We start from the raw sequence: 20,562 nt of genomic DNA on the forward strand, positions 1-20,562 counted from the left end.
CCGGAGCGGCGCGAGGTCTGAGGGGGAATGTTGCAGCGGCTGGTGGCGGCGGCCGGCAGCAGGGCGGTGGCGGGGCCGCTCGCCGTGCTGTGGCGGTGCGGCCTTGGCCCACGAGGGGGCAAGACGTTCGGGGCAGGCGTGAGAGCGCTCGGAACCGCTCAGCAGGTGAGCGGGGAGGGGCAGCCGGCCGGTTCCAGGGGGCGGTGGTCGCTCTCGACGCCGCGGTGACGCCATCCACGTGCGCCGCCGGCGCGGGGAGCGGGTGAGGGAACCAGGTGCGCGAACCCGAGTCCCAGAAGCGGAGGCGCGTCGGCGGCGACCACAGTTCCGGCCAGCTGGCTGGCCCCGGGGCTCCAGCCCTTCTTAGCGGCTGAGGCGGCTGCCGCTGGCCCGAACAGGTCTCCGTCTGCTTTCCTTCCTGTGGCCTCTTAACGCCCTTTTCTTTGAAAGGTCCCTCAACCTCTCAGTGCCCCGCCCACTGCCCCTGCCGACTTGTTCCCCGCTCCCAAGAGCCGCATTGAGCGAACTGCGTTCAAACCTTGTTCGGCTGTGAGCCTACCTTGTCTTCTCCGATTCTCGCTCCGACTGCGAGGGGGTAGCCTCCTGGGCTCAGAGGTGATACCACTTCTGCTCAGTGTCACAGGGTTGTTCTCCGTCATGATACAGTTTTGTAAAGTGTTACGTGTTTTTGATTCAGACAGCATTCGTCGAGCCCAGTTCAACACAGTAATCATAGCTAACGTTTGAGGGGTTTCACGCTGAGGACTTTACAGGGACTGTCTCATTTAAGTCTAATACCCGTTCGGCAGGTAGGCGCTGCACTAAAACCCTGTTCTATAGGAGCGGAAACGCTAGAGCATAGCTAGTCGGATCTCCGCTTTTAGATACCTCTGTATTGTACGCCTTCCTCTGGGTTAGATTCTCTGAAGTAGACCATATTTTAAGGTTTATTTTTGTATTGAGCATCCCAGGGGGACAGTGATCACGTTGATTTCTTTTGTGGCGGACTGATGTGGAGCCTCTGGATTCTGGTCAGAGAAAGCTGTCTTGGTTTCAGACAGTATTGAAAGAGGAAGAAGGGGGCCCATGCGTTTGTTTTCTGTCCTGTTTCCAGGAGTGAACTTTTCCTTCTTAGCTCTTCATTTTGGGGACAGTGCACTGTCAGTTTGATTGTTTTTTGGCAATATCAGTGAAAGGAGAGCCCTTCATCTGTGGCCCCGTGGCAACTCAGCATTGCAGGGGACTGTTCAAGTTGTTAGCTGGATGGAATGCAGTGATTAAGGGTGCAACACAGGTATGTCATGAGGCACTGACTTCCATGGAGCTCAGTGGTTTTAGTTAGGAAAGGAGGAAGTTGGATGATTTTTGAGTTCCTTCCCAGACAGAGCTGCTCCTCTATGGAGTCTATTAGCCATGACATCTCATCTGGAACAGATGTGCGCTCTCCTTTGAGGGACTTGAAGGCTTAGACCGGGCGTGGGAAGGCTGGGGATGAAGTCACAGTGTGCCTTCTGTTTAAAAGAAGTGCCGGAGCAGTCAGCACTCCTCAAGGGGAAGCTTACGTTTTGGATGCTTCTCGCAGTTACGTTTTCATTGACTGAGCTTCCTACATTGTCCATTCCATTCCAGAAGGAGAACCAGACAACAACATGTAGGTAGCGTGTTAGGAGGTATGAAGGAGAAGGAAACAGAACAGAGGGAGTAGACAGTGAAGAGAAGGGTGGAGGAGGATGAGTGCCACCCTATGAGAGGTAGGGTAATTGACTCCTGAAGGATGTGAGGCTTGAGCAGGAACTGCCAGCAGATTTGCAAGCGCCTGCTGGGGCTGCATCTGTGTGCATCTGAGACACAGGCCGGAGTCACCTGACTCATGACCTGATAAAGAAAGGACAGTGGCTCTTTGCCCGTTACGGGAAGACTGCTGTGCACAGCTTCACATGCTGGCTTTGTATATCCAGACACCAAGAATGGGTGGTAGACCCCTGTCTTTGGAGAGCTGCATCTGACCTACTGTGGTCCCCTAAGCAAATCAAAACACTAAGTCGTGAAATAAAGGAGTGGGATGTTTCTCAAGATTTGAAGGCCTGAAGATCATACTTTGTCTTTCTAGGGCTAGAGACCTCCTAACACTTCTAGGAGCCTCAGCTCCCTCTCTGGGGAGCTGCTGGGGAAACCCTGGGGGCTGGATGCCAGAGCACTCATCACATACCACTGGCTCCCAGTCACCTTACCTCAGGCCCTCGCCATCCTCTCCGGACTTCTGCGTTTTCCACCCCACATGGGAGGGCCTTGAGGAGCAGAGGGGCCCAGGACTATCTTCTTCTGTGGGTCTTTGTCTAGGCCTTCCCTCACGGTGACAGCCTTTGTGACATTACGTTCTCGTCCTCTTGTGCGTGGTGACTTACTATGTGTGGGGAGGGGACACTCATGGAGCAAAGGCTCCAGGAGCCTCATCACCATTACTGCTGTGTCTCCTTCCTGAGCCCCTTGTTTACGGTTTTCCCGGATTTCAGTATCATTCTCATGGCTTACCTGAATTTTTAGTGCTCTGTGGCCTCTGATAAGGATGTGTGAACAATCCAAATGTTTGGTTGGGGTGTTTTTTTAAACCATTTGTTAACAGACCCTTTTAAAAAAGAATTTTGTTTATTTTTAATTGAAGGATAATTGCTTTACACTAATGTGTTGGTTTCTGCCCTGCATCAACATTTAAAACAGTTTTTTAAAAAGTATTTATTTCTGTTGGCTCTGCTGGGTCTTTATGGCTGCGCAGGGGGCTACTTTCTAGTTGTGGTGCAAGGGCATCTCATTGCAGTGGCTTCTCTTGTTTCAGAGCATGGGCTCTAGAGCCAGGTCTTAGTAGCTGTCCACAGGCTTATTTGCCCTTTGGCATGTGGAATCTTTCTGGACCAGGGATCAAAACTGTGGCCCCTGCATTGGCAGGTGGACTCTTAACCAGGGGACCACCAGGCAAGTCCTGGTTGAGGTTTTTTTGGCTACAGTTAATACTAAGTGACTGTGCTTAGAGCTGGTTTTTTTTTTTTACTGTGATGGCGTCTGTTGTGCTCGTTTTTCCTATAATGGCTTTTGACCTATGATTGTGAGAAACCAAAATTGTCTTTCATCCTGTCTTTAACTGATGTTAAGTATTGTTAATAGCTTATGGTAATAAAAACTGTCATTTTCCTTTTTGAGAACTCAAGATAATACAGGGTTTCTCAGGTGGTGCTGCCTGCCAGTACAGGAGACATAAGAGATGTGGATTCAATCCCTGGGTCAGAAAGATCCCCTAGAGAAGGAAATATGAGCCCACTTCTGTATTCTTGCTTGGAGAATCCCATGGACAGAGGAGCTTGGCGGGCTACAGTTCATAGGGTTGCAAAGAATCAGACACAACTGGGGCAAGTTAGCAGGCAGAAAATGTTTGCTTTCCTAACAAAACTGCTAACCTGTGGTTGATCAAAGATAAATCATAATACCCTTTGGTTTTTAAATTTCACATGATTTTAATGTTAGAATAATGTTTGTTTTTAAGGATTATTAATGTTTGTTCTAATAGCTTCAGTGACAAAAATTGCCTCAGGCAGGAAGTGATTACTTTGCAGTATTTTTTTTGATACTATAAAAATTCTTCATGTATTTCTGTACTGAATGTAGTTTCTGTTTCTCCTGCTTGAATCATATTTGTTTTTAAGATTTTTTTTTGATGTGTATTGGTTTTAAAGTCTTTTTTGAATTGGTTACAATATTGCTTCTGTAGTTTATAGTTGGGTTTTTTGGCCACAAATCTTAGCTCCCCAACCAGGGATTGAACTCGCACTCCCTGCATTGGAATGCAAAGTCTGAACACCTAGACCATCAGGGAGTCACATTGAATCATATTTTTAATGAGATAAAGCAGGTAAGGCCTCAGGTTTATGCCTCCTCTCGAATCCTGGTCCTTTCCAACCTGGAACTGCCACTGTGAGAAGAGGCTGCATCAGAATTTGTGGACGCTAATTCTGTCTCCCGTTTCAGTGTCTCCAGGGAACCCGCTCTCAGCAGTCAGCTCTGCAGATAAGACTGGCGTCAGTTTCCCAGTGGCTGTGTTCAGAACCACCCAAAGGTACATGTCTTTCTCCTGCCATCGTTAGCAGCATGAGGTCGCAGGACCCGCGTGTGGCTTCCTTGGTGTCCTGTGTTGTGGGGAGTGGGGACAGGGTGTGTGATGGCCCAGCAGACCCAGCCACCCCTCTTCTAGCTTCTGTGTGTATTGAGTCACACCTAGCTCGTCTCCCGTTTCTGGGTCACCTGTCTCATGTCTTTGCAGTGTTAATATATCAGTGAAGGTGGCAAAAGAGAAGGTGTTCCAAAAGGAAGTGGTGGGTGAATCTTTGGGGATGCCTGGGAGCAAACCTTTGTTTCTGCATCTCTGAGGGTTAAGCTGAGTCTCATGTTTGGAAGCTGCCGGGAGCCAACACACGAGACCCTACCCCTAAAAAGGCCATAAGGGAGAAAACCTGACGGGCAAGGCGGATCAGGTTTTCAGGGGTTTCGGAAAAGGAAAAAGTCACCTCACGAGACCCTACCCCTATCAAGGCCGTAAGGGAGAAAATCTGACGGGCAAGGCGGATCAGGTTTCCAGGGGTTTTCGAAAAGGCCAGCTCAGGAGATCCCACCCATGACAAGGTTATGAGGAGAGAGTCTGGCAGGCAAGGCAGATCAGGTTTTCAGGGATTTCGAAAAGCTGCCCCCGGCTCTCTCCTTAAAGATGATATCTGTCTTTCTGATGCCTGCCTCAATGGACTACTCCCTAATTTCTCTGACATAGGCAGGAAGGCCTTCCCCATCTCTTCCCAAATAAGAATCAATTTAGAACTTTAATCAATAAGTTTCCCAGGTGGTGGTATATTATGAGATTATTCAGGGTGAAAGGAGTGTTTTAATTGAAACTCCTTTGCTGGTAGTTTGTTAGCCAAATGCATTTATGCGCTTGGTACTAATATGCATGATTGCTTATAATATCCTAATCATAAAATAGCATAAAGAACCTGATTATATAAAAGCCCTAATAGATATAGAGCCCTCTTAAGGGGTAAAGGAGTTGTATTAGAAAACATAAGAAAAATTATTCTATAGGTGGTTATAGGGTTGAGATTTGCTTGCTGTGTTTTGCTTGCTGTGTTTTTGTTTGCTGTATTTTTGCCTTTAATGTGCTAAGGTTGTGTTATAAAAACCATTGTTAATATAGTTAAAGATCTAGAGAAATAAGAACTTAGCCCTAGTGTGGTAACAATGAGATGGTTGTTAATTGTCAGTCAGGAGTGCTAGGCAGAAGCTGCCTCACCAAAGTCGCAGAGTCAGAATGGGGTAAACTTCTTAGATAAATGCAACAGACAACTTTTGCAGAAAGATTAATTTTTGTATTAACAAGAATATAATTCTACTCTGTACTGTTGCCCTATGAGACTGCTACCTTTCAGTTAAGGTCACCAGAGAAACAGAAAATAGGTTTACATTCATCTGACTTGCATAAAATGTTAATAGGCCCCCAGGTCAGAAGATAATGTACAAGACCCTCATAAACAAAGAAGTATGCAGAAAACACCCTGGTTTCGTGAAGGACAAGCTGACGTAATGTTAAACTATCTTTCCCTTAGAAATGTACTAACTTAGGGTGTAAAGGCTATGGTAAAAAATAAAGCATTGCCAGACTCTTCCAGACTCTCTGCACCCCCGTCTGGTCATTCTCTCTCTCTCTCTCTCCCTCGCAGACTTGGCCCTATCAAGGCTAGTCTCACGTGTCTTCTCTCTCTCGCCGACGCCGTTCATCCTGAGGGTACCCCTTGGATCCTGCTGAGGCTGGACCCCGGCAGGAAGCCAGGACAGAGACCTCATGTCGACTGCAGTTAGTTTGGAGCACATGTACTCCTTGAGCACAGGCTGTGGGCTGTGTAGTGGGTCTTGGCTTGCAGAGTTCGGACTTGGAGGTGCATGTTGATTGCACCAGGCTGCAGTCAGGAAGAAAATCAGCTTCTCCCTTACTCCTCCTTATCTGTCGGACAGTCTGGCTGCTTGTGTGAGTGTGGTATGTGTTTTTAAAGTGGCAGAATCTCATTGTTTGTCCCTATGGGTTTGAGAAATTCTTTAAGAGGCGTAGAAGAAACACAGAATTAGAAATGCAACAGCTCATAAAAGGAACAATTTGACCAATCAGACTGTCAGAGTTTTACATTTGAGAATTTTTTTATTTTTTAAACTTTAATTTATTTTTGGCCATGCCACACAGCATATGGGGTCTGGGTTCCCCAACCAGGGATGGAACCCGGGCCCCCTGCCGTGGAAGCACAAGATCCTAGCCACTGGACCACCAGGGAAGTCCCACATTTGAGAATTTTTGAAGCATTCATTAATTTTGGGTTAATCTTGGGAGGTGGTGAGCAGGTGGGCCTGTGTGCAGGTGGTCTCAGCACTTCCTTCCCTTCACTGGTTTGTGGACATGGCCTCACTGCCTTCCTTTGCACCTGCATAGCTTGTGTGGATCCGAAGCCTTGACAAACCTGTCTTTGAAGTCATATCACAGTTTGGTGACGTGGGGGGTGTGCAGTGGTGTCGTCCTGCTTGGGGAGCCTGGAACAGCGTAAGAGAAGAGGTGTGCAGAGCTCACTGGGAAGTGATTTGCTGTGACTGTAGGACTTCGTTTTTTGTCCTTCATGTTTATGCATGTGGATCTTCACTCTACCCCATCCTGAGTTTGGCCTTTCCTGGGGTCTTCTGGGCTTTGGGGCTTTGAGTTAATGGTTGTTGCAGTGGTGCCTGTACGTCAGGGGCTGCTGTGGCCCAGTTTCTCCTGGAACTCATGCGAGTGTCGTGCTCAGGCCCTGTGTCTGCTGCTGTTGACTGGGACAGAAAGTGATTTTTGTCTCACACCTGTCTTTCCACCTTTTCTTTTCTCAGGGGAATGATTTTTTTTTTCTGTTTTGGGTTATTTTCCTACGTTCATATGGGAAAACACATTCCTGTGTATTCTCCACTCTCAACTCTTTCTGTCTGGTTTTGCACCAGAGTAACGATCTTGTGTTGTTTCTCTTTGTCATTGCGTGTGTGCTGAAATGCCTTCTGGCTGTTTTAATGGGAGGAATAGTTAACTTAGTTGCCTGGCAAGAGGAGGGTTTCTCCTTGTCTGTGCCCAGCTTTGCATTACGGTTCAGGCCACCTGACCCTTAGCTTGTACTTGGAGGTAGTGGGAGCTTTAGACCACAGATGGGTGTGTCCTGAGTGAGATCCATCCCCCCAGTACATTCTTGGCACCTGATGGAAGGGTGGGGGGCTCCAGGACTGTTTCTGGGGCTGCCCTGGTATGGTTTGAGCTGTTACTACTTTACATGCATACGTTAAGAAAGAGGCTTGGGGACTGGTCTGGGGGGGACTGGTCATCTAGTCTGTGCGTCACAAATGTTCTGAGGGGCGGTGACGTGAGTGCCAGCCTAAGGAGTTCTCTGGTGGTCCCGTGACTAGGACTTCATGCTTTCAGTGCCAAGGGCCCAGGTTTGGAGAGCTAAGATCCTGAAAGCCATGAGGCTCAGCCAGAAAAAAGCAAACCAGAAGGTAACACCTCCTAGATCTCACCTGGCACACACATACAGTCACTCATGATTTCAGAAAGCATAAGAAACTGTTGCAAATTTCCCTTCTTGTCTGGAACTGCCTGGGATTGGTGTAGGCTTGCAGTCTCCACTACCCTGGCCCCTGCCCTGATCGCAGGAGGGCCCTGCAGCTTTTCCTCTGACCTTGAGAAGCTCTGCTCCTTGCCACACGCTGCACTTCCTTTACATTCCCTGTTTATCTCCAGGAGGCAGCAGTGTTGGGGAAGTTGTGTTTTGGAAGCATTCTTCTTTTCTCTGAATCCTCCTCCTCTGGACAGGTAGGTGTGACCATTCCCTGAGGTCAGAGTTTGTTTTTTCTTAGGAACTAATGAACCAAAGGATGCTGGTTCTGGAGCAGACAGAGGGAAGAGAAGAGGAAAGCAAGATGACTTTGCCTGGTGGAAACAGATGCAGAAGGTTTGTGTGTGTCCAGAGGGCCAATTCCAGATGGCCTGTCACTTTTCTGAGGAAGTAGTCACTGCGGGCTTGGGCTTGGTACAAACTAATTCAAAGATTCTAAATGGTGGATTTAATTTCTAAAACTAAGATCTCCATCAGAGTGTTTAAAGACCCAGAGAAGCGATGGTTTCAGGAAGGCCAGCTGCTTTTCCTGAGTGGCCTGGGAGCTGCCGTGGCCTTACATGCCGGCAGAGGCTGCACCCATGGAGGCCGGTGGGGGGGAGGTGTGGTTTGGGTGGAGGGCTTGGCGACCTCTCCCTTGTCTGTGGAAGGGCATTTTTGTGAGAGAGCTGCTGTCTTTCAGTGTATCCCATGTTGTGTTCTCTCCCCGCAGGGGGAGACTCCCTGGGATGACAAGAATCTCCGCAGTCTGGCCGTGCTGGGGGCAGGTGTTGCTGCAGGATTTCTCTACTTCTATTTCCGAGATCCTGGGAAGGAAATCACTTGGAAGCACTTTGTTCAATATTACCTGGCGAGAGGTCTGGTGAGGGGATTTGCATGCTGCTGGCCTTGGAAGGAGGTGGCCTGTTGGCCTCGGGGTGCAGATGTGACTACCCTGCTGCACCCCCACACCTGCCCGCTCCCTGAAACACTCACTCATTGTGTGTTAGCTCTGGCTTCTCCTTTCACTTGGTTCTGTTTGTGAATCTTAACACTCCAGTTGTGAATCTGACTCAGAGCCTTTCTCTTTGAGGGCTTCCCTGGCCCACTGCTAGGCCCTGGACAGTGGGGGCCAGCACTGGCTCTGAGTCACACCAGTGGAGTCCCCCATCCTCCCCGCACTCAGGTTTGAGCGTACACCTTCACAAGCACAGTGACCTTGCTCCCCGTTGCGTGAGCAGCGCACTGTGAAGGCTGGGCTTTCCTGCTGTGTGGTGACATCTGCAGGGAGTTCTCGTTTGCCCTGCGGTCTGTCCGCGTCCTGTCCTCAGGGAGGCCCGTGGTGATGGTCTCTACGCGGTGGGGGAAGGGCTGCTGCAGTCCCCTCTGCTGAGGACCTGTGCCCCGCAGGTGTGGCCAGAGGGGCGGGGAGAGACAGGTGTCCTCCTGTGCTTGTGGCCTGGACTGGTTCCAGATGTTCCTTGAGGTCTACGTGGCTGACAGTGACATGCTTGTCCTGGAGCACAGCACGGCCTGGAGCACAGAAGGGTGACCTGTCCATCCCCCACTCAAGCACACCTAATACAGCCCTGGCCACACCTGTGGTGCCTGATTGGGAGCTGACGCTCGCCTGGCCTAACTAGACAAGGACCAGATCCCCTCACGTAAGGGGACTTCCACATCCGCTGGGAGGGTCTAGCACATGAACCTGAGGGCTGCGTCTTGTTCCAGCCCCTCTGAGCTGTCTGAAGAGTCTGATAAAATCTCAGGGTGTCATAGAAATAAGTGAACTTACGTGCAGAGGTCCCTGGCCTGGACCAGTGGTTCTTTTGTGAAAGGCTTGTTTGGGAACAAAAAGCTATAACAAAACCTCAGTAGCAGTCTTCGTTTTATTCAGTTCTTTACTTATTGGCTGCGTGGTGGGACATGTGGGATCCAGTTCCCCGTCCAGGGATGGAACCCGCTCCCCTGCAGTGGAGGCTCACAGTCTTACACTGCACTGCTAGGGAAGTCCCTGCAGTCTTTGTTTCAAGCAGCATTGTTGTTTTTCCTGGTCACAAGTGTAATATGTGTTTGCTGTAAAGCATTTGGGGAAATAAAAGTAAAGCAGGAAGTCACTGTCTGTGCACGCCCAGGGGCCTTTTTCTGTGACCCCGTTGGCCGCAGTCTGAAGGCAGGGCTGCTCACCTTCTGTGCCCTCTGTCCCGTTAGCACACTGGCAGTGAGCACTGCGGTAGGGAGGCACGAGGGGTCAGCTGGCAGGAGTCTTGCAGGGCCAATAGGACATGCTGCGCCCTCATCTCATGAACTTGAGAGCTGATGAGCCTGGCTGGCTGGGGCTCTGCATGTTGACGGAAGAGAAACCAAGGGGGCAGTCGCCTGGAGTTCTGTCTGCCATGGTTTCTGGAGTTGTGTTGGGTGGCGGTGAAGTTCCACATTCAGGATCGTGTCCTCACCGCGCTATTCTGAGTGTTCCAGTGTTTTTCAGAAGGAGCTTGGTCATTGTGGTTAATGAGGTAGTGACAGCAGGCCGCGTCTGAAGCTCCCCAGAGGGTGTGTGGCTTCCAGGCGGTGGGCTGTAACCGGATGGACTGAGTGTTACGGGATCAGCTCTCCTGTTCAGTACAAGACTTTCATCTGTGTTCCTTTTGGAGTGTTTTTGAAATTTTTTGTTTTGTTTTTTGGCCATGCTGCACATTTTGTGGGATCTCAGCTTCCCAATCCAACCAGTGATTGAACCAGGAGAGCCTAAGACTTATTTTAGGATCCTACTCACAGGGAACTCCCCTCCTACCCACAGGGAACTCCCCTCCTTTTGGAGTTTTAAGCCAGTTTGAAGGCTTAGTGCTCAGATGTGCCACATTTTAATTCCTCTTCTTGAATCGGTTCCTGTTTATTGCCATAATCCCAGGCTAGAATTGTCCATGTTGGTAGGAAGACAGAGCCAAAACTGTCCTGCAGAGTGTGAGCTGCGCTGGGACAGGTGCCACCTGTGCGTGTGGTGCTTGACTGAGACCGAGGCCCAGGGTGCTGTGGTGGTCCTTAACTGACTGTCTGTCTTCTAGGTGGATCGACTGGAAGTCGTGAATAAACAGTTCGTGCGTGTTATTCCTGCCCCTGGGACATCACCCGAGGTGAGGGCTGGGGTCAAGGGCAGTCTTCCACATGTAGATTTCGGTGTCAGTGTAAGGTGTAGTCTTCTGGGATCTCCCTGGTGGTCAAGTGGTTAGTACCAGGGGCCCTCATGGCCAAGGCCTCTGGTTCAGGAACTAAGATCCCACAAGCTGTGTAACCTGAAAAAGAATACATGATAGTTTTTTTGTTTTATTGGAGAAATGCCTCTCCTGGCTTCACTTTCCAGCACCCACCTGTGCCCATGTGCCTGTAGAGAACAGTCTTCCAGGTAGCATAGGACTCTAATGAAGCTGTAACTATGCTTCAGTTTTGCCCAATACCATGGACAGTCACCAGCTGAGCTCTGAGAGGAGAGACTAAAATGACAGATAGGGGACAGAGGCAGACTCAGCCATTGGTAGACATTTGTACTTTGACCTCAAACCTAAGCCTATGGTTTGGGGCCAGGACAGGAGGCCCATCAGAGCCACTCAGGACTTTGCTGTGAGAGAAGCTGGGGAGCGGGTGGTGGCCATGAGGGGCGGCCCCCTCCATCGCTTGGCACCTTGGTTTCTGCAGAAGTATGCATGGTTCAGCATTGGCAGCGTGGACACCTTCGAGCGCAACCTGCAGACTGCCCAGTGGGAGCTAGGCATTGAGCCCCCCAACCAGACGGCTGTGGTCTACACCACTGAAAGCGATGGGTGAGCGGGTGTGGTCGGGCCCTGGTGCTGGACACACTGAACTTGTTCAGGCATGTTGTAGGTGTCTGCTGGTAGTCAGTGTCTGTGGGAAAGACAAGTTTGTTAGCTGTGTTTTTACTGGGGAAAGAACTGGTGGGGAAATGTTTAGCTTGGTAGCCTGAGGGCTGCAGTGTGGCAGCAGGGCAGAACTAGCTGGGAGGAGGCTGGGTCAGGGGGTTTCTGGAGGCAGGCCATGGCTGCCCTGCCCTGCCCTGCCCACAGGGGAAATCAGGCAGACAGATTCGCGTGGACAGGACCCTTTACAGTGGGGGAGGCTGTGTGTCCAGATGGATGGTGCTTGCTTTTGTGTAGCAGGGTCCACTGTTCACGGCCTGTCTCTCAAGGAAATGTGACAGATGGTTTTCTTGGCCTTTCTAGGTCTTTCTTGCGAAGCCTGGTGCCCACCCTTCTCCTGATTGGCATCTTCGTCTATGTCATGAGGAGGGGTCCGATGGGGGCTGGGCGTGGTGGACAAGGAGGGGGCCTCTTCAGCATTGGTGAGACAATAGCCAAAATCATCAAGAATGACATCGGCGTGCGGTTTGCAGACGTGGCTGGTTGCGAAGAAGCCAAGCTGGAGATCATGGAGTTTGTGAATTTCCTGAAGAACCCCAAACAGTACCAGGACCTTGGGGCCAAAATTCCAAAGGTACTGACTTGAGAGAGCACAGGCAGATGCTTTACCACTGTGCCACCAGGAAAGCCTTTGTCTGTAGTGTTGTTTCTCTAAATTTAACTGAGAATTTCGAAGCAGTTCTAAGTGCAGAATCATGTATTTTTATGACATTTTCTTACTATTTCAGGTTTTTGTCCGTTCAGTTTGACAGCATTTTTTTCTTTAATAATTTGCCTTGATTGCTTTATTATATAACAGTTTCAGCTTCGTTTTTGAAGAAACGACTTTCTATTCTATTATTTATTGTTGAAGTATATAATTAAAGCAAGTGCAATGAATTTTCTGATCCAGAGGCTAGGACACCGTGCTTTTACTCCCAGGGCCCAGGTGCAGTTCCTGGTTGGGGAACTGAGATCCTACAAGCTGTGTGGCGTAGCCAGAAAACCCCAGAAAACAAAGAACCAACAAGTACAAACCACCGTGAACGGGTCTGGGGTCAGCTGCCTGTCAGAAAACCCACGACCCAGCAGTGGGACAGGTGTGCAGTGTGGATACGGGTCAAGGCTCTGCACATAGGAAGTGGCACTGTGGAGATTGTGGCCGCTGTCTTTCCCTGCGGGTGCTTCTAGGTGTCATGGACGTTTGGAGGGCCTGGCAGAAGCTGAACCCCCTTCACAGAAAGGTCTGTGTCTCACATGGAAGAGGCTCACAGACTGTGGCCCCCCGCCCCTCTGCTCCTCACACCCCCCCGCCCCAAGGTGTCTCTGGGCTCTATTCCAGGCCGCAAGCTCTCCAGAGTGGAGACTCAATGCACTGACTTTCCTGGTAGCTCTGTGTGTTTCCCTGAGACTGTCCTGAACAGCAGGAGAACGTGACTGACCTCTGGAGATTAGTGGGCAGGAGACCTGTGCTTCTCTTTGGCCACCTGGTAAGGTTGGCTGGAAAGCTCGGGTGTGGCGGGCCCAAGGGTCCCCTGGTCCCATGACCCACTGCTTTGTGGAGACCCTCTGTGAGTCCATATCCATGTTCATGGGGACCTGGGGGCCAGGCACCTTGTGAGTTTGTTTTGAGGCTCCCTCATCCTCCCCACTTTTATATGTTTTGTTTTTATTTTTACAGACTTAGGAAAAACAGCTTTTTGGTCTCTTTTGAAATAAGTAGATATTAACCCATACTGTCAACTAGAAATAAAGTAGTGTAAGCCCCCCTTTAAGTCCTTCCTCATGAAGGGAATACTGAGGTGTGTTACTGGGGTGTGAATTTCAGTGTTGAGTCAGTGTAGAACCAGGCAGGTTGCGGACAGTACCACACGCAGGTGCCACTGTCGGACGTGCTGAACAGAATCACAGGAGCGAGTGTGGGGAGGGCCTCTTGCTCGTCCTGGTGTGAGTCGGTGTGTTTCATAGAGCAATTTGACAGTAACTGTTAAAGTAAATGTTGGACCGTGAGATCCATTGAGTCCTGCCCTGGGAGCGTCACTTGAAGAAATAACCTGCTTGGTTGGACTGGGGCTTTGGGGGCCTTTCCTTTACCTGCAGCATTTGAACTTTTCATGATAAATGTGCCTTTGTCTTACAAGCAGGGTTTCAAACGGAAGGCACACCTTGGCCGAAAGCATGGAGTAGGCTGAGGAGTCAGCTGAGCGAGACTCTGCTTGGCCCCATCTCTCCCCTTTCAGAACCAGGTGTCGCCTTTCTGTTTCAGGGAGCCCTGCTCACAGGTCCTCCCGGTACCGGCAAGACACTTCTCGCCAAGGCAACCGCGGGGGAGGCTGGTGTGCCCTTCATCACCGTGAATGGGTCTGAGTTCCTGGAGATGTTTGTTGGTGTTGGCCCAGCTCGGGTAGGTAAAGGCACCCTTGTCCTTGCCCTGGCCTTTGGGTGGGACCCTGGGGATGGGCGCAGAGCACAGCATGGATGTAAAGACGACCTGGCGGGCAGACAGAGCAGCCGAGATGGGAGTCAAGCTCCAGAGGTGGGGCCTCAGCCCAGGGAACTTAGTCCTGTCCTGGCGCCAGTGACAGAGCACACTGTGTGTGGACTCGTTTCAGGTTCGTGACATGTTTGCAATGGCCCGGAAAAATGCTCCCTGTATCTTGTTCGTTGATGAGATTGATGCAATTGGCCGGAAGCGTGGGCGTGGGCACTTTGGAGGCCAGAGCGAGCAGGAGAATACCCTGAACCAGCTGCTTGTGGAGATGGACGGTGAGTGGGCTTGCTCTCTGGGCAGAGCTCCCCAGGCAAGACCCCTGCTCGCACAGTCTGAGGAATGCTGTCCTCAGGACCAACAGTGCAGGGAGCTGCCCTCCGAGCTCAGCGGCCAGATGTCCTCGCCGCCTTTGTCCTTCTGCCTCCTGCTCCAGAACCCTGTCTTCCCTTCGGGACTCCTGCTCAGGCAGGGTCTGGTCTGGGTGACAGCCGTGGGCCTGCTGCCGCCTCTCGGGGAGGGTCTGGGCGTTCGTGCCAGGTTCGGATTTGGAGAAGCTTTGACTGGACCTTTGGCAGGTCCTGTGCTCACTTGGCTTTGGAGTTGAGTCAAGGTACCCAATGTAACCCCAGGTTGGTCATTTGGGAGGAATCCGTGGGTCCCTGGATTCATAATCACAGTTGACTGCCGGGCCAGGACCTGGGAGAATCATGGGGAGCAGGTGCCTGGGCCGGGAGGGTGGCCATGACCTCCAGAGCTCTCTGCCCACGAGTCCGGGTTGCAGCTTCTCCCTGGCAGCCAGTTGGGTGACACTCAGGAGTGTCATCGACCAGGACAGGGTTTCCCCTGGGGCTAGTCACGTGGCAGTCTTTGCCCAGCATGGGTCACAACCCCAGCCTCCCAGGAGGAAATATCTACTCAGACGACTGAGGCATGGGGGGCCCCTCCCTGAATCCCAGGTCCTGGGGCGGCTCAGGGGCCCAGCAGGCTTTTCTGAGGAAGAGTGCTGGTGAGTCAGGCCCTCATCCTGCTGGGCACCCCCATCCTCTCCCCACTGCATCTCCCCTGCTCTCGCCCAGCCTGGCTTCCTGGGCCCAGCAAGCCATCCAGGACCTGGGTGGAGGGGTCTGCGTGGTCCCGGCAGCTCGCTGTGTGGTGTGAGAGGTTGGCAGGGATCTGTAACAAATTAAGATGGGAGTTCACACCCTGAGACTGGGCCATGGGTCTCCCAGTTGGCTGAGGAAGGTCGGGTTACAGCCAGAGCTGTAAGGACTGTGGGGACCAGAGCCACCGTTTCCTGCCTGTAATGGCTCCCGGGGTGGGCAGTGGTCCTGGAAAGTGGGGGCCAGGTGTGCAGGGGAGAGAAGACAGCTGCTGGCCGGACCCTACTTGGGCTCACCTGCTTCTCTCGTGTCCAGGATTCAGCTCTACCACAAACGTCATTGTGCTGGCCGGCACCAACCGTCCCGATGTCCTTGATCCAGCCCTGATGCGGCCAGGCCGCTTCGACCGTCAGATTTACATTGGTGAGTGTGCTGAGGGTTGAAAGTTTGGTTTGATCATTAGCTATGTATTTGGAGGAGGTTTTGAGGTGCCTTAAAGCGGCTAACCCCACTTGTGAAACAGTAGAGGTGCAGGACTGGGCCCCACTTCGGGAAGAACAGGTGTGGCTGGGATGGGGAGAAGGTCATAGCAGTCCATGCAGCTGGGAGTGATGTGACAGTGTTGGGTCCTTCAGCTTTTCTTTTCTGTGCACTGTTTACGAGAGAAGTATTCACCCTGGCCTTTCCCACTTGTGAGCAGATCCTGGAAACTTAGGACCTCAGTCCTGCCCAGGTCCCCTGCTGCCAGAGCAGCCATCCTGGGGATTGAGTTGTGTGGACTGGAGGCCCCACGGTGAGGAAGGTGTTTGATATGTTGGAGAGCTGAATGGATGTGACCTGTGGGTCGTTTCTGCCATGGGGAGCTCTAGACCTGGTTGGGTAGTCAAGTGTGCAGTGCAGACATGCAGGGGAGGGTCCTCCTGGCCCTGGAGAAGCAGCTGCGGGTGACCCCGCCCTGACCACCTATGCCTCTCTCTCTCAGGCCCCCCGGACATCAAAGGCAGGTCGTCTATCTTCAGGGTCCACCTGCGTCCACTCAAGTTGGATGAGAGCCTCAGCAAGGATGCCCTGGCGAGGAAGCTTGCAGGCCTCACTCCAGGCTTCACAGGTGAGTGATGGAGGCTGGGCGGCTGCCCTGGGACTGGCCACATCATCAGCAGGTGGTTTCTGGTTGTGTCATTTGGTCCTGAAAGTGAGCCCTTGTCTTTAGGACTGTGAATCTGGTGGGCACACCCGAGGCCCCAAAGCTGGCTTTTGTCAGCTTGCGCTGTGCCCCCCACCACCTGGCTCCCCCCACCATCCCAGGAACATAATGTGGTGACGATGGGGATAAAGCCCCATCTGCTTGGTATGCTACCCAGGGAAGAAGTCCTGGTCAACACTTCCCACAGTGCATAAGAGATCTGAGTCTGCACATCCAGGAAGTGGGATAAAGCCCGAGATGCCGACACTGACAATATCATCCACATTGGTCAGATGTAGGGAGAGGCCTTGAGACCAGCAAGACCAAAGGGTAGCAGCTGACTTCTCTTGGAAATGGAGGCCAGGAGGCAGTGGGTCAGGCAGAACTATTCTTCCACAGTGAAGGAGAAATTAAGGCATCCCGTATAAAGGACAAGTGTGTAAAACCATAATGACATATCTGTGTTAATGGGCACACAGTGTAGAAAGATGTAACCTGTGAAGATGAGAGGGGCTGCGTAGGAGCAGAAGCTGGATCCTCAGCTTCACGTGGAGCTGCCAGGGGATGGAAGAACCGCCCAGCCTGTAAGCACAAAGTGGCGGACACTTCCCCAGTGTGGGGCTTCTGAGGGCGGATGCGAACCAGTAGGATAAAAGTGAGAGACCAGGTGTGGGCCTGTTCATCTCGGTCAGTTGTTTTGTCAGGGGTGTGAAGACCATCCAACGGAGAAAGAATAGCCTGTTTGAACAGGTATTTCCACAAGCTAAAGGACGTAACTGGACATTAGACCACATATAGCAGTCAACTCAGAGTGGATAAGTGACCTAAGCGGTGGAGTGAGAACTGTAAAAGGTCTTAAAATCTTTAGGACCTTGGATTTGGCAATGGTTTTTTAAAGCACAGACAGCAAGTGAGAAAAGTATAGAATAGATTTCTTCAAAGCTAAAATCTTTTGTGCATCGAGAGACATTATCGATGTGATGAAAAGAGCCCACAGAAAGGAAGAGAATGTTTGAAAATTATGCACCTGGTAGGGTCTAGAATCCAGAGTATATAAAGAACCCAATTTAAAAATGGGAAAAGCGTTTGAATAGACCTTTCTCCAAAGTATACAAATGGCAGGAAACCATGTGAGAAGGTGGTCATGATATTAGTTATTAGGAAAATGCATATCAAAAGCACAATGTGACACCACCTCACGCCCACCAGGATGGCCGTAAAAGACAGACGGAGGGTTGGCAGGGATGTAGGGAGATGAGCATGCTCGCATGTTGCTGGTAGGGATGTGAAGTAGTGTGGCTGTGGAAGTCGGCCTGGCACTTCTTTTAGAAGTGAAGTACAGTTAGCATATGACCTCCAGTTCCACTCCTACCTAAGACAATTGAAAACATTTGTCTGCATAAAGGCTTGCACGTGGATGTTCACAGCAGCGTTACTCATAATAGCTAAACAGTGGAGACCACCCCAGTGTCCAGCAACGTATCACCAGTAGATGTGTGTATGGTGGGCGGAACCTGCAGATAGAGCTGACCATGTTACATGAGTGACTCGAGCATCTGTGGAATCTGGTGTCTCCTGTGGCTGCCTTAGGGCAGATGGAACCTTATTCAGCCATGAAAAGGAATGAAATACCAGGACATGCTCCTGACAGTGGATGCACGGGAAAACACTGCCGTGTGAAATGAGCACACAAAAGACCACATAGCGTGTGACTGCATTTACTTGAGACTTTCAGGATGGGCACGTCTGAAGACGCAGAAGGTAGAGTCATGTTCGGCTAAGCCTGGGTACAGGATCTAGCCCCAGACAGCACCTTCATGATATGGATGTCTAAGATGAGATGACAGCAGTTGTCACACATCTTGATGAAATTACTGAAAGTCTTTGAAATGTACACATTTTTAAATGGATAGATTTTATGTTAAATGAATCACACCTCAGGAAATGATTGAGCCAAGAAACTGGCTGAAAGCAGCAGTGACAGACAGAGCAGGTCCTGTTTTCCTTCACGCCCTTGACCTGTTTTAGCTCTGGCTCCAGTGCTGCAGAGTCCCTGTGACAGCCTGCCCTGGGCCCCTGACGGACGGTTTCTCCTTCTCCGGGTCAGGTGCTGATATTTCTAATGTTTGCAACGAAGCTGCCCTGATCGCTGCCCGCCACCTAAGCCCCTCTGTCGGGGAGAAGCACTTCGAGCAGGCCATCGAGAGGGTCATTGGAGGTAAGCTGGGACACTGTGGGTGAGTTTCCACCCTGGGACCCCAGGCTCTCTTCAGGGTACTCCGCTTGGGCAACTCTCCAGACCCAGATCTGGGATGCGGGACCTGCCAGCAGCTCTCCTGCTCTTCCTGGAGCAATGTTCAGAATCTCAGAGAATTGTAACCTCCAGGGTGCTGAGTCAGACCCAGATCTGGGTGCCCACTGTGGCCTAGAGGACGGCCTACTGGGTGCTTCCCTGGGAAATTTGCCGGGGTCCCCAGTGCTCCCAGTGGCCAGCATACCCAGAGTGGGTGCAGGCTTCAGCCTGGGGGTCGAGGTCTCTGGAGTGCCATCCTGGGGACAGAGGTCAGGGAGGCATCTGCGTGGCCAGCAGCTGTCCATGATCCCGCCCACGGCCGTGAGCACCGGCCCGTTCAGACGGTGGGTAGCCGGAGCTGCTTCGTCTGCTTCACTTTGTGTTGAGGTGTGACACGTGCACAGGCGTGTAGTGTCAGGAGCCCAAGGCAGTTGCCACAGCCGTTCGGTGCTGTCCTGGGCCATGCTGAGTTGAGCTCCCATGAAACTGACTCACAGTAGTCGTCTGTGTCTCTCCGTGCCCTGTTCTCTGCCTGTGACTGAGTGTACAGGGTGTAGAGAACGCTCCTGTCTCCTTGCTTTGGCTTCACTACCACTTGAGCCATAGAGTAGCTAACCCTGCTGCCTAAGAACAGGTCTCTCTGAGCATATGTTGCTTGCATGGGAAGTGGAGTGGGGTGCAGGATGTCTGCAGAGCAGAAGGCAGCTTAGCATCTGGTTTGCAGGGACAGACCCCTGTGGGCCTGAGCAATGTGTGTGGAGCCGACAGGCTGCAGGTCTGCTCTGACCAACCCCCGGCACGCCGGAGTGGGGGCTTTGGTTCCCACCTCTCTGCTGGCGTTTCTCCTGTGCCTCTCACCAGGAGTGTGACTTGCAGGCCTTGAGAAGAAGACACAGGTCCTGCAGCCCAGTGAGAAGATGACAGTGGCCTACCACGAGGCTGGCCATGCAGTGGTGGGCTGGTTCCTGGAACACGCAGACCCCCTGCTCAAGGTCAGTCTGGCCTCTTACACATCTCCTGTGGGTTCAGGGCCTGCTCCCGCCCCAGGGGCCAAGGGATGGAACTGTCTAGAATGTGTCCTTGAAGGGTGGGTGGGAAGGCAAAGGCAGGGGGCTGGTTCCAGGAGGGTCTGGATCTGGCCACCTGACACCTGGAGGTTCCTGGTTAAACTCACCTCACTGTAAGCTTCTTCCCGAAGGCAGACCCCTCCACAGCTTCCTGGGGACTGTGAGACAGAGGGTATTTCTCTGTTTACCCTGAGGGTGACCCCCTGTGAGCCCTGTGGCCCAGGGTCTCCTCTCCTCCCACACTTTTGTGGAGACGCCCTGGGGATGACGGGGAGCCCTGCTGTGTCTGCCAGGTGTCCATCGTCCCCCGGGGCAAGGGGCTCGGCTATGCCCAGTGCCTGCCCAGGGAGCAGTACCTGTACACGCGGGAGCAGCTCTTTGACCGCATGTGCGCCATGCTGGGCGGCCGCGTGGCTGAGCAGCTGTTCTTCGGGCGGGTCACCACGGGGGCCCAGGACGACCTGAGAAAGGTCACCCAGAGCGCCTATGCCCAGGTAGAGCAGCAGCCATGGGGGGTGGGGGGCGGGGGGCTCTGCACCAGGCTGACCCCGGCACTCGCCTGCTGCAGATCGTGCAGTTCGGGATGAGCGAGAAGCTGGGCCAGGTGTCGTTCGATCTCCCGCGGCCGGGCGAGGCCCTGGTGGAGAAGCCGTTCAGCGAGGCCACGGCCCAGCTCATAGACGAGGAGGTGCGGCGGCTCATCGGCTCTGCGCATGCGCGCACCGTGGACCTGCTCACCCGCTGCCGCGAGCAGGTGGACAAGGCGAGTGGGCAGCCGGACCCCGGGTGCTGGTGGGGTTCTGCAGGCGGGGCGGCCGGCTGACAGCTGCTG

At 52.2% G+C, this 20,562-nt stretch overlaps 1 protein-coding gene across 4 annotated transcripts in view; it reads left to right on the top strand.

The window, feature by feature from the left end:
• The window catches only part of LOC136160946 (mitochondrial inner membrane m-AAA protease component AFG3L1-like), a 25,618-nt gene continuing 5,056 nt past the window's right edge, over positions 1-20,562 (top strand). For 2 of the 4 annotated variants that reach the window (XR_010661667.1, XM_065925246.1), the window contains exons 1-15: positions 1-165; positions 4,018-4,105; positions 7,948-8,042; positions 8,419-8,568; positions 10,751-10,819; positions 11,379-11,503; positions 11,921-12,191; positions 13,863-14,000; positions 14,209-14,362; positions 15,503-15,610; positions 16,170-16,295; positions 18,478-18,588; positions 19,540-19,655; positions 20,024-20,224; positions 20,299-20,493. Coding sequence is in view for 3 of the 4 variants with exons in the window: in XM_065925246.1 (XP_065781318.1) it covers positions 28-165; positions 4,018-4,105; positions 7,948-8,042; positions 8,419-8,568; positions 10,751-10,819; positions 11,379-11,503; positions 11,921-12,191; positions 13,863-14,000; positions 14,209-14,362; positions 15,503-15,610; positions 16,170-16,295; positions 18,478-18,588; positions 19,540-19,655; positions 20,024-20,224; positions 20,299-20,493 (2,085 nt within the window). In the remaining variant the exon portion in view is untranslated. Of the gene's footprint in view, positions 166-4,017; positions 4,106-7,947; positions 8,043-8,418; positions 8,569-10,750; positions 10,820-11,378; positions 11,504-11,920; positions 12,192-13,862; positions 14,001-14,208; positions 14,363-15,502; positions 15,611-16,169; positions 16,296-18,477; positions 18,589-19,539; positions 19,656-20,023; positions 20,225-20,298; positions 20,494-20,562 lie in introns of those variants that run through there. The other 2 variants (XM_065925247.1, XM_065925248.1) reach the window with 2 other exon arrangements.

The sequence above is a fragment of the Muntiacus reevesi genome, chromosome 2 (genome assembly GCF_963930625.1).
Source record: "Muntiacus reevesi chromosome 2, mMunRee1.1, whole genome shotgun sequence".
Classification (NCBI taxonomy): Eukaryota; Metazoa; Chordata; class Mammalia; order Artiodactyla; family Cervidae; genus Muntiacus; species Muntiacus reevesi.